We start from the raw sequence: 14,881 nt of genomic DNA, 5'->3' as shown, positions 1-14,881 counted from the left end.
GGTACCGTTCCGGTACAGTGCTCCGGAGGGCCCACCTGCGCTCCTTACCTGGCTTTAAGCTCTTCGGCGTTTCCGCACATGCCCATGGTGCATTCAGCACTTGCGCAACATCTGCTGAGCTGTTGGGAGTGTTGCTGATGCTCGTGGTGGCGTCACTGGACGGTAAGACTCATGCGCGCACTGCACGCATTCATGTCGACGACGCCGGGGCCCGTTGCAACCGTATTGGTTGCGATGGGATCCGGAACCCACCATTGGGGGGTATATAAAGGTGTTCATGATTGGGAACATGTTTTGAAGTTGGAACAAAACAACTGCATCCACTGACCAATTTTAAAACTTCTAAAAATAGGCTTAGTAGCAGAAAATTGTCAATATGAACTAATAGCAATAGCTATAGCACTTAGACTTAGATACCGCTTCATAATGCTTTAAAGAAACACAGATATTTCTCTCTCTGGGAACAATGAGAATATGTCTGCTGGAAAAAAACTCTGCATTGGCAACAGGAAACACTCAGCTCCATTCAGCTGCCCAGACTCCACTCTGCAAGGGATTATGAGGTCATTAAAAGAAGATGATGATAGTGCTTCACAGCGCTCTCTAAGCGGTTTACAGAGTCAGCATATTGCCCCCAACAATATGGGTCCTCATTTTACTGACCTTGGATGGAGGAAAGTCTGAGTCAACCTTGAGCCTATCAGGATCGAGCTCCTGGCAGTGAGCAGAGTTAGTTTGCAATACTGCATTCTCACCACTGTACCACCACGAGTCAAGTAACATACAGTCTTGCTTATTAAAATAAATCCAAATAAGTTCATAAATCCTGCTTTCTGCCATGCTGCGGACTGCTGCTGGTCCACAGCCCGGGGGTTGGGGGATCCTTGTTCTAGTCTAACCCTCTGCTCAAGCAGGAGACCCTATACCCGTGATGGCAAACCTATGGCACGTGTGCCCAAAGCAGCACATGGAACCATGTCGCCTGGCACGCGCGGCATCACCCATTCCTCTTCCTGGTTTCTGGCACGTGTGTGTGTGTGACGATCAGCTGGCCTTCATGCATGTGGCAGTGCCGGAAACTGGAAGAGTTGGTCTTCCATTTTCTGGTGTGAACATGTGTGCCAGCCAGCTGATTGCCACACGCGTATGTGTGCCAGTAACCAGAAGACTAGCTGAACGGCGCTCATGCGTGTGCCGGAAACCAGAAGTTCATTTTCGGGGTGTGTGCTTACCCCCTGGGTAGCTCCTCTTCCGGATTGGGTCCCAGAAGAGCGCGTGCAAAGCGCTCCCTTTTTGGCACTCAGTGCCGAAAAGGTTTGCCATCACTGCCCTATACTATTTCAGACAAATAGCTGTCCACTCTCCTCTTTAAAACCTCCAGTGCTGGGGAGGGTCACAGACATATACTGAGCACATTTTTGTTTCTTTTCTTAATTCCTGCCTTAGCTTTTACTTTCCTACATATGAATCTCAGTCTTCCATGTCACATGCTTTCTGTGTCTGGTGTCATAGATACTGAACTTTGCCAGCCATCCTACCGTTAGTCTTTCGTGTAATACTTTTTAGCAAGATGGGTAAACTTTAATCTAGATTACTAGCTGTAATCGTATTTCTGATAACAGTAAAAACAGTGCTGGATATTTCAGACACATTTTGGCCAATATGGCACCCTTTCCAGTGCAAGCCAGGACCTTTAACCTAAAGTTTATCTTAGAAGTCCCACGTAACACTAACAAAGAATTACAGTGCAGTGTATTGACACACACTCAGAACGTGTAGAATCAAATCTATATATTCCTTATAGACCACCAGCCACAGGGGGCGCTCTCTCTCAAGATGGAAGTAACATCTCAAAGTTATAATGTTGGGTCTTTCGAGTCTCCCTCTCCAAAAAACCAACTCTGCCCTTTTGTGAAGTAGTTTTGGGTACGGTTTTTGAAAAATAACAGATCCTGTATTTGTTGCTCCAGAAACTGGTACTCTGGAAAGATTTGAAGCACATAGGCAATTATAATAGAGGAAAAACTTGATTTGAGGAACGACACTTTTAATAGAAAGAAATTATTTCATCATCAGATGTCTTGAAATCATCAAAAAGAAGCAGCTAACCCCAAAACCTGTTCTTTGAATGATTGACATCTTAAACAATAAAGGAAACAATACAAATGTTAGATATGTGATCTCATTAGACAGATGGGGATGATAATATTTGCAGACAGGATTAAATTCTCAGGCATAGTTTGATATTTTAAGTAAGCACAAATGTAAGGCAATTAGACATTTGATGTTTAAAGTGAGACCAGATTTGCTGCAGCCTGGCTTAAGTTTATAAAAGGGGGTGATTCACAGCTTCATAAGGTGCCTCACCCGGTTGTTCAAATATTTTGTTTTACTTTGTGATTTGCTGAAAATATGTAGGAGTACTGTATATATTTAGCTTTCCTGCCAATGAGTAGAGTGATACTATAAAATGAAATATTTACATGACAATGAGTTATTGCAGCTTTGTCATGAGTGCAAAATGGAAAGTTGAGAAAAGTTTTGAGAGAGACAAAAAAAATAATATAAATGTTTTAGCTTCCCATGTATTAATTTTTTATATAATTTTCTATAGGTACAAGGTGTTCTACTGACTTTGCTGAAGTTCCTTCTATCTTAATGGAATACTTTGCAAATGATTACAGAGTGGTGAACCAGTTTGCAAGACATTATAAAACGGGTCAGGTAGGAAAACATTTTTCCCCCTAACTCAGTCCAATTACATAATGTTAAGTGAAAAAAATATTTTATCCTCTTCATTTCTCCCTACCACCTCTCCCCTTAACCATTATACAAACAGAAGTGTAGTCGTTGAGTCTGGTTTTTTATAAACTCTTCCCAAAACAGACTGTTACAAATCAATGCTATCTTACCTTTTTATGTATTGAAGCATTAATAGGCTAGTGATTCAAAAGATGGTGGAAGCTGGTTGGAACAAAAAAGGAAAGACCGAAAATAAGCAATGACTAAGATTTATAAAATGAAGATTAAAATTATGTATGAAATCATAACAGTGAAAATGTACAACACAGAGCAGAGTTGGAAGGGACCTTGAAGGTCTTCTAGTCCAACCCCCTGCCTAGGCAGGAAACCTTGTATAAGACAAGAACAAAACAACATGGATGGAAATATGATATCCTTATATTTGTAAATACTGAATAGACCAATTGTAAATAAGTATGGTGGTTATAATATTTAACTTTATATTCTAGTATGTATGGCAAAGGCATTGCCAGGATGGTTACACTGCGTCCAATGTTTTAATGTGTGTCTAATAAAAAACTTTTTAATTACAAAAAAACAAAAGATGGTGAAGGCTGTTTCAGAATAATCAATATTTTAAAACAGACTTTTCTTATTTATCAGGCTTAGACATACAAATAGTCCTCATGAAGGGAGTTGAAAACAGAATTTCTGTCGCTAAACTATATTATGGTAAAGCAGGACTGCATCACTCAGTGATGGCAGCCTTTGTAGTCCCAATTGTTGTCCCATGGTTGTTATGTGAGGCATGTTCTTGCTGGCTTCCCACAACCAAAACCAATGAGGAAGCTGGCAGGAAGTTGCAACTTCCAGGCTGACAGGCAGGTAAATAGCTACTGGCAGTTGGGAGAGGAAGGGAGAGTATCTGTGAGAGGTGCAGCGTGGGTTGGGGAGGGTGCAAAGGGGGTCACGAGGTGTGGCAAGGGTCAGAGAAGGTGCATGAGGATGCAAGGGGTATGTGAGTTGCTGGTGTGGAACAGCACAGAGGGACTGAAGGAGGTTATGCGGGTGGGGAAAACACCCCAAGAATCTGTGAACCTTCCCCCGCTGGCTTCTCCATTGATTTTCTATAGAAATCGGCAAGGAAGATTGCAAGTGGCCACCATGTGATTTTGAGATTGCTATAACTGGATGTAAGTGTAGATCAATTGCCAAGCGCCCACTACTGATTATCCAATTTATTCAGCGCCGTTGTAACCTTGAATAGATTGTAGGTCAGGGACTACTTCTATAAAATTCAGTTGAAAAATTAGATTGGCATGACTGTCCTTAAAGGATGTTTCTGTAGATCTGCTTGTGCACGTGATTGTGCAGCACTTTGGATATATAGCAGAAAAAGTGTTCCAGAAGGGATGTGGGGGCATGCATGCCACAGCTATTGGCATCCTTTTAAAAGAAGCTGCATAATTTCCCAAGAATGCGTTTGAAGTAAGGAAGTGCTGACAGCATATGTCAAGATGCTTCAGAGTCCGTATGGGCAGGCTGCCAGTGTCTCCATATCTCGCAAATACATATTTTCCTGGGATTGCAGAGCTACAAAGCAAATCCATAAAAAGGCACCGCTTCTTTAAGGAAGTATAACATCAGTGCCCGTGCTCTTCAAAACCTTTTTTGTCTGTCTTGGAGCAGAAATGATCCACATAGACTTCGAGTCCATGCAGTTTTGGAAGTGTTTTGCTTATACAAAAGCGCTTATCAAATTAAAAATATTCCAGAACCTAAATATTTCACATCAACTTCACATAGATATTTTCTGCTGCAAAGGAAATTGTAACTTTTTAATCACTTTCTGGAATTATAAAAAATTGAGTGGTGAGTTGAAAGAAAAATGCATCCAGGAATTATTTGTACAGAGTAATGGTAAACATGCTTTCTTTGAAGTGGGTCCACAGATTCAGTTTGCAGCCTCGTTGTTTACTACATGCCATCTCTTCATTTCTTTCAAATGCCTTAACAGAATTTGTTTCTTTTTAATTCACAAATTTGGAGCCAAGTATATTAGAACTCATTTCTTACATATTCCAAAGTCTGATCTGTGGTGGAAACTGATTGGCATAAACTTGCTGTGCACCAGGAAGCAATTGAGTCAACTTTAATTTTGACTTGATGAATAGATAGGATGACAGGATTAGGCCTGCTTTTTTGTTGTAATGATTTTAAATATGTGCCTCTTGTGTATATTTTTTAAAAATGAAATTATTTTTAAAATAGTGATTGTTTGAATGTTTTATCCTTTGCAGTTTTAAATATAAATATGCGTAATCAGAGTCTGAGAGTAAACCTGTTGTTTGTTATGATAATGTGACTTGCTTACAATCTATCTTGTTTTAGGAAAATCTTGTTTTCAATCTCTTAGAAGTGGAGCCAAAAACATGCTTGCTTTCTTCTTCATTAGTTATGCTCACTGAAAAGTGTTGCATTGATTTAGTGTTCCTAATTATGTCAGTTTTACAAAAAATTATGCCAAAGCTTTTCATCAAAGATTCTTGGTTACAGAACAAAAAAAAGTAGATATAAGACGTGAAGTTTCCTTAAACAAAAGAATTATGTGAAAACTCCCAGTAAATAGTGCTTTTTTAAACAGCTTTTATTTCTCAATAAAAGGCTAGCCTGTGTATCTTCTGCCACATTGCTAGATCAAACTGAGGAAATTCCAAGGGCAGCTTTCTTTTCTCACTAATGATTTGTCATATTTCTCACTAAGTTCTACGTGGTGAGGACCTTTCAAGTTATTCTGCCCTATAGCTTTTCAGAAACAGTATGAATTTCTGTAATGTGTTCGGAATTATCTAATCATCTATGACAATAGCTATCAACACAACCCACACATTGTAAATTCACTGATATAATTATACTGTATATTAGGTGTTCTACTTCCTTTGGGCTATTCGCAATTGTATAGCCTGTACATACCTATACATATAAACAATACACTGCTTAGTATACTTAACTACACCCCACTGAGTTCATCAATATGTGTATGTGACTGTTGATTTCCATTATCTTCTTTACTCTTTCTCTGGTTTTTGTTTCAGCTGGTCTCTTATATCACCTAACAGTGAAGGGCAGGGTTTTGATACTTCTACTTTTTCCATCCATTTCTTTCTTTACGTCCATTTCCAAGCCGTCATTGTTCTATTCTTTCCTGCTGAAGTTTCTGTACGCCCTAAATATAAATATTCTTTGGAAGGGGAAAAAATCATTTTTAAAGCATGTTCTGTACATTCAAATATCTCAACCTTGTGATAAATAGAATAAAAGAATTATGGACTTGGTAAAGGACCATAAGGATCATCTAAACCAGAGTTTCTCAACCTTGGCGACTTTAAGTCCTGTGGACTTCAACTCCCAGAATCCTCCAGCCAGCTGGCTGGGGAATTCGGGGAGTTGAAGTCCATAGGACTTAAAGTCGCCAGGGTTGAGAAACACTGGTCTAGACCAAACGCCTGCAATTACAGGCATACAGGTTAAATCCCCCTTTAGTGGTGGCCATCCAGACCCATAAAAAGATGCAGAGATGGAGAAGCCATAATCTGTAGATAGACTGTCCCCCTATTACACAGATTCTATCATTAGGAGTTCTTTCTTTACATATAAATGAAATGTAGGTAATTGCAACTCATGGCCATTATATTTAGTCCTATTTTTTGTGACAGTGAGAAATAGGTCTCGACCATCTTCTAAATAGTACCCATTTATTAGCTGGACGCTGATACTATATCCCCATTTAGCCTTCTTTCTTCAGATTAAATATCCCAAGTTCCTTCAGCCTGTTCTCACAGCTCATGTCCTCAAGTTCCGTATCAATTTTATCACCATCTTCTGAATCTAGTCTAACCTATTAAAATCCTCCTAGAAATGTAGTGCTTGAATTTGAATTTGTAGATGTAATCTTACTTTCCTCTGGTTTGTCTCTGGCCCTATAAATAAAAGCCACAGTGCCTCTTGTAATCTAAATTCATGATTAGCATTCAGTATCTCCTGGATGGTTTCTGTAACAGGCAGGCTGACATTTTGAAAGAGTCACAAATGATGACTTGACTTGACTTGACTTACTTGACTTAAGTCTTTAGCGTCGGCACGGCATCGCCAATCCCTTCGCTGTAGAGTCGCATGCATCCCGAATCAACGGGATCCATGATTCTAGGCTGAGTACTACTTGAGCTCGCCGGGCCCAAGAGTCGACAGAGCCCCTTCTGTTGGAAAACGGTGGGCACCTCGAGAAGGCAGGGGTTGTCTTGATAATGAGAGGCTATATTTTGCGCGTCAATTATCCTTGCCCACCAATGATAACTTTAGAAATGTATTAAGTATTTAGAAATGCTTGCCTTAGTTATAACTGGACAACCCATGACTTATTGGGTCATCGTTTCAGTTGGGTAATTGTTTTACAGATATTTACTTATCTAAATCGATCAAGAGAAAAGGACCATGGACAGGCAAAAAAGGTAGTGAGTGTGGAAGCCATTTCTAATTTACCGCTGGCTTCCCCCGCTGGCTTTTGGGAGGTTTTCAGGGATAATCAATGGAGAAGCCGGCAGAGAAGTTTGCAAGTTGTGTCGGTACGTTGTATCCCACTCATGCATCCTCCTCCAGTTTTTCACCCTGTACGCTCTCCCTGCCCCGCAGCCTCCTTAGATGCCACTCTTGTGCACCCTTCCTAATCTGCACTACAGTCTTCCGCACAATCCCTGACCCTTACCGCACCTTTTGGACGCTCTCCCTGGCCCACATTGCACACCCTCCCTGATTTTTGCTGCACCTCTTACACACACCCTTGCTCCCTGCTCACCAGGGCAACAGCCACTTACTTACCTTCTAACCATCATTTTGCAACTTCCTGCCAGCTTCCCTACTTCTTCACTTATGAGAAGGTGGTGTAGAATGTCAGCAATCATAATCAAATTTAACTTCCCGCTGGTTTCCCCATTGTCTTGAAGGAAGCTGTTACAGATGATTTGAAATGATGATTATGTGACCATGGCTGAATGCAGCAGCATGGTGGTACTGAAATGGCAATGCTGAAGCAGACACAGCCATGTTAAATTTCAGTGCCATAGGAATAATGGATCCCGAATTTTGTAAGTTAGTCTATTTGACTATCTGAGGTATCTTGTCTCAAAGCCTGTTGAAATAACTAAATTATAATTATAAGCCCTGCCTCATTCATACTTTTCCAATGTGTAAAGACTTTCTGTCAGTCAAACCTGTGCATAGATATAATTTGCAATAATTCCATATTTACAGCAGGGGTGTCAAACTCATGGCCCCAGGGCCGGATCCGGCCTGCGGGGTGCTTAGATCTGACCTGCAGGCCCCCCCCCCCTTGGAAACAGCCCATTTTCGCTGGCAGAGCTCTCGGGCCACCAGAGCCCCCCCCCTAACACGAGTGATCTATAGCTGGCCACCCCACCCTGCCTCCCAAGGTCAAACACAACACTGATGCAGCCCTCAATGAAATCAAATTTGACTCCCCTGATTTACAGTTGCCGTTGAGCTATTTTTAAATACGCATGACTACAAAATAAGTTGTTTTCCTATAGTTCACCTACAACAGGATGGATATAAATGTGATTTTCCTATAAATATGTATGGAGAAACATCTCATATGCGATACATTTTTGCTCAGATGCTGATGTTCTGATGCTAGGGGTAATATGGTGCTTCAAATGAGCTAGGATAATATTTCTCCCTTGCAACTATCCTGTGGACTGTGTGACATAGAGATAAGTTATTTGCTTGTGTTGCCCATTCCCCAATTACAAAGAACCCCCTCCATTTGCTCCAGGGAACTGCAAACCTGAGTTTCCATTCAGTGTGTTTGTGGGATTGTGGTTTACCAAAACATCAATTAGCAGGGTTCTGCTATTTTGTCCTGTCTTAAACAGGATGCCATTTGACAACTCAGATCCCCCCCTTTTTTTGATGTGATTTGAAACAGCTAAAATATAAAACTGTGAAAAACGCAAGTTACATTGGAAAAGCCAATTTGGTTGATGCTCTGCTAAGAATTAGAGCTCCATAAAATAAACCCGTTTACTGCTGTGAAAAGTTTCCCAGTGTTTTTAGTTTGTTATTCATATATATATATATATATATATATATATATATGTATGTATGTATGTATGTATGTATGTATGTATGTATGTATGTATGTATGTAGCTAGCTAGCTAGCTAGCTAGCTAGCTATCCTTGTAAAACATAACCAGTAAAAAGTACATTTAAAATGCAAGAGAATGTTGTTGGATTATACCAAAAATCAATTCTTTCCACCTCCAAAAGCTGGCAAATAAAAAACATCTTCTGGGGCTTGTCTCCTTGCATACTCATACTTAACCATAGAACTTAAAGAGGGTATACTTAACTTTTTCACATGACTGAATATTTTTCATGTTTCCAACTTCAGCATTCCAGACTCCAGTCACAAGTACAGAATCTTGCTTGCGTGTTCTGTTGATACATAGACATTCTTGGTCCGTAATGGGAAACCTATGGCATGGGTGCCACAGGTGGTACACAGAGCCATATTTGCCAGCATGCGAGCTGTCAGCACCAGCGCATGCCGGCCAGCTGATTTGCGGCATTCCAGAGGGCCAGGGAAGGCCGTTTTCACCCTCCCCAGGCTTCAGGAAAGCCCCTGGAGCTTGGTGAGGGCAAACAACAGGTTCAACGGACCAACCGGAAGTTCAGAAACAGTCCATTTCTGCCTTCCGGAGGGCCTCTGGGGGGGGCTGGAGGAGGCCGTTTTCCCCCTCCCCAGCCTTCAGGAAAGCCTGGGGAGGGCAAAACAATCCCCCCTACTTGGGTGTGGGGGTGTAATACGCACATATGGAGGGGGTGTCACGCACACATGTGCGGGGGTGTCACGTGTATGAGCAGGTGGGCAGGGCGCATTGAATTGTGGGTGTGGGTGCACGTGCAATAGCGCGCACACAAACAATTTTGTGCCGCCTTTACAAAAAGGTTAGCCATCCCTGTTCTGGGTGTTTTAAACATCATCCCTTTTAGGGAACATAGCAAAAAGCAGATGTTGAAACTGTTAGGACCTCCCCAACCCTAACATAATGTCTTTCATACAGACAATTATTAGGAGTGAGCATCACTTGAAAATAGTGAGGAAAACTGAAGAGAGTGGGTAGGACAGATTTTTCCTTAAGTTCAGATCTGTGATTCCTATCTTAGAAAAGGAAATCTAAACACTGCCCAAGGAGCCACAGAACTCCGGCGTTCATGATTTCCACTTTTGCAATATGGTCAGAATATTCCTGGATAGCTTCATAATCCACATTTTATGCTTTTTACTACACTTTGCTTAATCTGCCTTGCTACTTTTCCATCAGCGTAGCATGGCCCATCCATTTTTAATGAATTACAAGTAGGACAAAAATGCATATTGAACCTCATTTAAAAAAAAACCCACAAAAATATTATAGTCCTTCTTGTATTGAGCATACTCATCACGTTGCCGTGTTGAGCGAAGATGTAGATTGTCACACAAGGATGCAGTATTGTACGTGTATTTAATTTAGGTCTGTTCCCCCAGATCTACTGCCACATCCTGCTTGTTTAATCAACGCATACCACTGCCTCATTATGGGCTATAGTTCTGGAGACCAGAGGACTAAAAGATTAAGTGGCAAAGTAGCAATTATCAGCTACTTTCTTTTATTAGAAGAGCTAGGAAGAAAATATTGTGTCCATTTGTTTAGCTTTCATCTGTATGGTGTTAATTAGGACTGTGTGTGGTCTGACATTGAAGTCTGTATTTTTTTTTTTTAGTATGTTTATGTTCTTTACAGTTCGGAGGGGAGAAGAGAGCTATTTTTCTAGTTTAAAAGTCTGACCCTAATCAAAGGATCCCTATCTGGGGAATAAGTCCCAGAATAGCTGTATTACTACTGTATGGAACAAATGTGTGTTGGTTAAATGGTGCTATAGAAAATTACAGTGTTGGTTATTTAATGTTGCTAATTTTTTATAATTATATGACTTTTTTGGGATGAGAAAATTATAATCTTGCCTGAATGACTACTATGCGAAATAGCCTTTAAGTTTAGGAATGTTTATTATCTATTTTTTACTTCCAGGATCTCTTTAGGAGGGGGTGAGTGAGTGTGTGTGTGTGTGTGTTGAATAGCTTTTATGCAGCTAATTTATTATTCACCAGTATGGTCTCTATACATTAGGATAGACATATACTATATTGCCAAAAGTATTCGCTCACCCATCCAAATAATCAGAATCAGGTGTTCCAATCACATCCATGGCCACAGGTGTATAAAATCAAGTACCTAGGCATGCAGACTGTTTTTACAAACATTTGTGAAAGAATGGGTCCCTCTCAGGAGTTCAGTGAATTCCAGCGTGGAACTGTGATAGGATGCCACCTGTGCAACAAATCCAGGCGTGAAATTTCCTCGCTCCTAAATATTCCACAGTCAACTGTCAGCTGTATTATAAGAACGTGGAAGTGTTTGGGAATGACAGCAACTCAGCCACGACGTGGTAGGCCACGTAAACTCGTCCAACATCAGTGTGTGACCTCACAAATGCGCTTCTGGAAGAATGGTCAAATGTTCCATAAACACACTCCTAAACCTTGTGGACAGCCTTCCCAGAAGAGTTGAAGCTGTTATAGCTGCAAAGGGTGGACCGACGCCATATTGAACCCTATGGATTAGGAATGGGATGTCACCTACAATAAGTTCATATGCGAGTAAAGGCAGGTGAGTGAATACTTTTGGCAATATAGTGTATGTACTATTTTTTTCTAGATATAATCAATGGTATAGATTTTAGTATATTGTTGTGTGTGTATGTATTTGTATCCATGCATCTTTAAGTCACTATTGACTCCTGACAACTGCCTGGCTTAGTCCCTGCAATTATTTCGGCAACTGCTGAGTCCTTGGTGCGCTCTGAATTTGGTTGTTTGTTGCAGCCGTTTCATTACCCAATAAGGTAGTGTTATCATTGCAAATGAGTGTAGGGTTTGCTGCTTGTTTACATACAAGTGGCTTGCCAAGTTTCCTGGCAAAGTCTTGGTGGTTCCTTGATTTCTGCCTAGTAGCTTGTCTGGTATGAATCCCTGCTTATCTGAATGCTGGAAGGGATAAATTTTAGCGTTTCTGTTTCCTTCCTGTTTTTTTTATTGTCTCTTGAATGGTATGGAAAGATAGGTATGTGTCTAATAATGGCTGATATGTCTGAATGCCAGGCTTCCAGAAATACACTAGTATTTTTCATTTGGCTTGCTCTAAGATGCAATTAGTTTCCCAGTTGAAACTGATTTTGAATCTGTCCATGTGTTATGAGATTAAGGAGTTTTGCCATGTTTTCTCACAGCTAGTTGCGGGTCATGAATGTATTCTGCTAGTCTTCTAACTGTATGTCCTCCACTGCATGTTGTAGATCAGTGGTGTCAAACATGCGTCATGGCGTCGTCGTGTGATGACTTCCCCCCCCCCTTTGCTAAACCTGGTGTGGGCATGGCCAGTGTGTGACGCATCTGGCCCGTGGGCCGTGAGTTTGACACCCCTGTTGTAGATGACCCTTGGTTTTTCTGGCATTGTATTTTGAAATGGCTTGCCACCATCTCCTTTATAGGACTGAAAGAGTTGCCCAGCTGGCTTTGTGTCAAAGGTGGGCCTAGAATTCATGGTCTACCAATTTCTAGCTTGATGCCCTAACCACTACACCAGATCTGCCCTCTGTAGTGTATTGTATGTATTTCACATAAAGTTTGTGGTACACTTGAAGATTTACCACAGCATTTTAGAAGCTAAGACAACTTTTCATTTTATTAGGCAGGATTATATGGGCTAAGAAGTAGCAGGCTGCACCTGGAAAACATAGCCCTCTATGGAGCTATAAATTTAAAATTGTTGGCAAGACAGTTCAAATCATTAAAAGAAAAGACTATTAGATAGCCAAAAAATACATTAAATCGGTACTGTAAATTTTACATTAAATTAAGATATAAAATCCAATCCCCAATTTTATGTGTTATGATTCCCTGCATAAGATTGTAATCCAAGAATGGTTTCCAATTAAAGCCTTTATCAAATTTACTTTTTAAATGCAAAGTTATTCTACTTTATTGTAGACATTGAAACACACCTCCATAATTTAGCCAGTCATTTTTCCAAAGAAGACATCATTTTTCCTGAATCAAAAGCATCAGGATCTTTGCAGACGTTACACATGCACAATGCCAATTTATATATTTTGAAAAGATACAGTTTAGTGAAATTTAATAAGAATATCTCAGGTTGCGATGCAACCTTAACTTTTAGAATGTATTTGTTTTGGATCTTTTTTTGGTTTTCTGTTCTCCAGTGCTTTTGGCTGGATTTCCACTTGTCCTAATACTTCTCTTTCAGTAATAAGAAGGTAACAATGTCAGGCTAAACTTAAGCACCTCTTCATAAAGGACAGTTAGAAACCCAGTCTTAGCTTAAGGAAATTGTACAAACCTACCTTATTACCATTTTATTTTGTTTTGTTAATCGTAAATAAAAATTGTTTGAAACTTGTCCTCTTTTTCTTCTCTTTTTCTGTTAAAAGTCACTACCTAAAAACATGGTGTCAAGACTCTGTGAATCTAAAAAAGTATGCGCTGCCGCTGATATGCAACTTCAGGTATGTTAATTGGTTCAAAGTGAATTTAAATATATTTTGATTAGTCCACCAGTCTTAAATTGTAAGATGTAAGTGATTAATGTAGAGCAGGGAGGTCAAACTCAATTTCATTGAGGGACACATCAAGGTTGTATGTGACTTTGGGGGCTGGGGTAGGTATGGCCAGGGTGTGCATGGCCAGCTCGACATCACTCATGTCGGGTGCCTGTGGTGGCCCAAGCACTCTGCCAGCAAAACTGGAGCTCGGGAAGGCTGCATGCGGTCGTCTTGAGCTCCGTTTTCAATGGCAGAAGGTTGCAGAAGGCCATTGCAGCGGAAAATGGAGCTCGGGATGGTTGCGTGATTTCACTGGCAGAGGCACTGCGGGCTTTCCTTCGTTGTTCCCAGGGCAGCCCCGCAAGCCAGATCTAAGTACCCCGCAGGCTTTGAGTTTGACATCCCTGATGTAGGGTCTTTGCAACATCTTAACAACACTGTAGCACTAAGAAACATCTTATTTACCTCTTGTGAATTAATTGCATTCACCCACCGAAAAGTCCAGGCAATAATCATTCAAAGAGTTAACTGCAGTATAGACCTTAATAATTGCAAGGCTGTGAGCTCCCAGGAGAAAGGCTGCAAATTAAATTCTGGCAAACAGTCTTTGTGGCTCGAACACAATAAGCAAAATCTTCAGAAATACGAACTGTTGTCTCCTGTGACAACCACTCCCCTTTCCTTCTATTTATTCCCCATCCAGTGTCCATGTATGCTTTGCTTCCCGAGTCGATGCCTTGTCCTCCGTTGCTCACCTCTTCTAACTGTTCTGCGCATACGTGCATCTGGAACAGGCCCCAGCTCTTCTTCCTCCTCACTCATCTCAGCCTCCAAAAGCAGCTGCCTCTCCAGGGGCTGGGAAATGTTGGATGGCCTGGGCTCTATCTCTGCATCCTACGCAGAGCATCCATCATTCCCAGACTCCAGAACTAGCCCAAGTTCCTCCTCAACCCCCTCATCGTCCGAGTCTGTTGCCAGCTCTGCTGACAGCTAGCAAGCCACAGTAGCATGGAATGGTGCTTGTTGACCTAAAATGTGGACCCCGTCCCTGCGTAAAAAATGCAATAATGATGATAATGATGACGACACAACACATAGTAGGAATCTGACCAGTCAAGGAAACCATCTGTGGTCCTAAAGTCCCAATGAAGATGCTGACTCTTGCTCTTCTAGATATGCTGTCTTTAAAATAGTCCATTCTGAAAAGAATTGGCCCTTACTCCCTTGAGGACAAGAGTCATAATGGCACAGTCATAAAAACTTTCTTTTGGCAAAGGGACAGTTCTTTCAATGTAAGCTTGCATTGGAAATTGCAGGATGACTAAGAGTTATGCCTAGGTCATCCACCTCATCCTGCAAAAAACAAGGATAATCTGAAACACATTTGTGGTTACATGCCTG

At 41.0% G+C, this 14,881-nt stretch overlaps 1 protein-coding gene across 2 annotated transcripts in view; it reads left to right on the top strand.

Moving 5' to 3' along the window:
• The window catches only part of MIPEP (mitochondrial intermediate peptidase), a 62,075-nt gene that overhangs the window by 29,868 nt on the left and 17,326 nt on the right, over positions 1-14,881 (top strand). Inside the window, exons 14-15 of one of the 2 annotated variants that reach the window (XM_087721224.1) lie at positions 2,615-2,724; positions 13,370-13,444. In XM_087721224.1, the coding sequence (XP_087577350.1) occupies positions 2,615-2,724; positions 13,370-13,444 (185 nt within the window). The remainder of the gene's footprint in view (positions 1-2,614; positions 2,725-13,369; positions 13,445-14,881) is intronic. The other variant, XM_087721225.1, reaches the window with a different exon arrangement.

This window comes from Thamnophis sirtalis, unplaced genomic scaffold (assembly GCF_051295495.1).
Source record: "Thamnophis sirtalis isolate CommonGarterSnake01/CBP01778 unplaced genomic scaffold, rThaSir2_p1.2 scaffold_8, whole genome shotgun sequence".
Taxonomy (NCBI): domain Eukaryota; kingdom Metazoa; phylum Chordata; class Lepidosauria; order Squamata; family Natricidae; genus Thamnophis; species Thamnophis sirtalis.
Note: the sequence above shows the minus strand (reverse complement) of the source record. Positions and strands in the feature narration are given on the sequence as shown.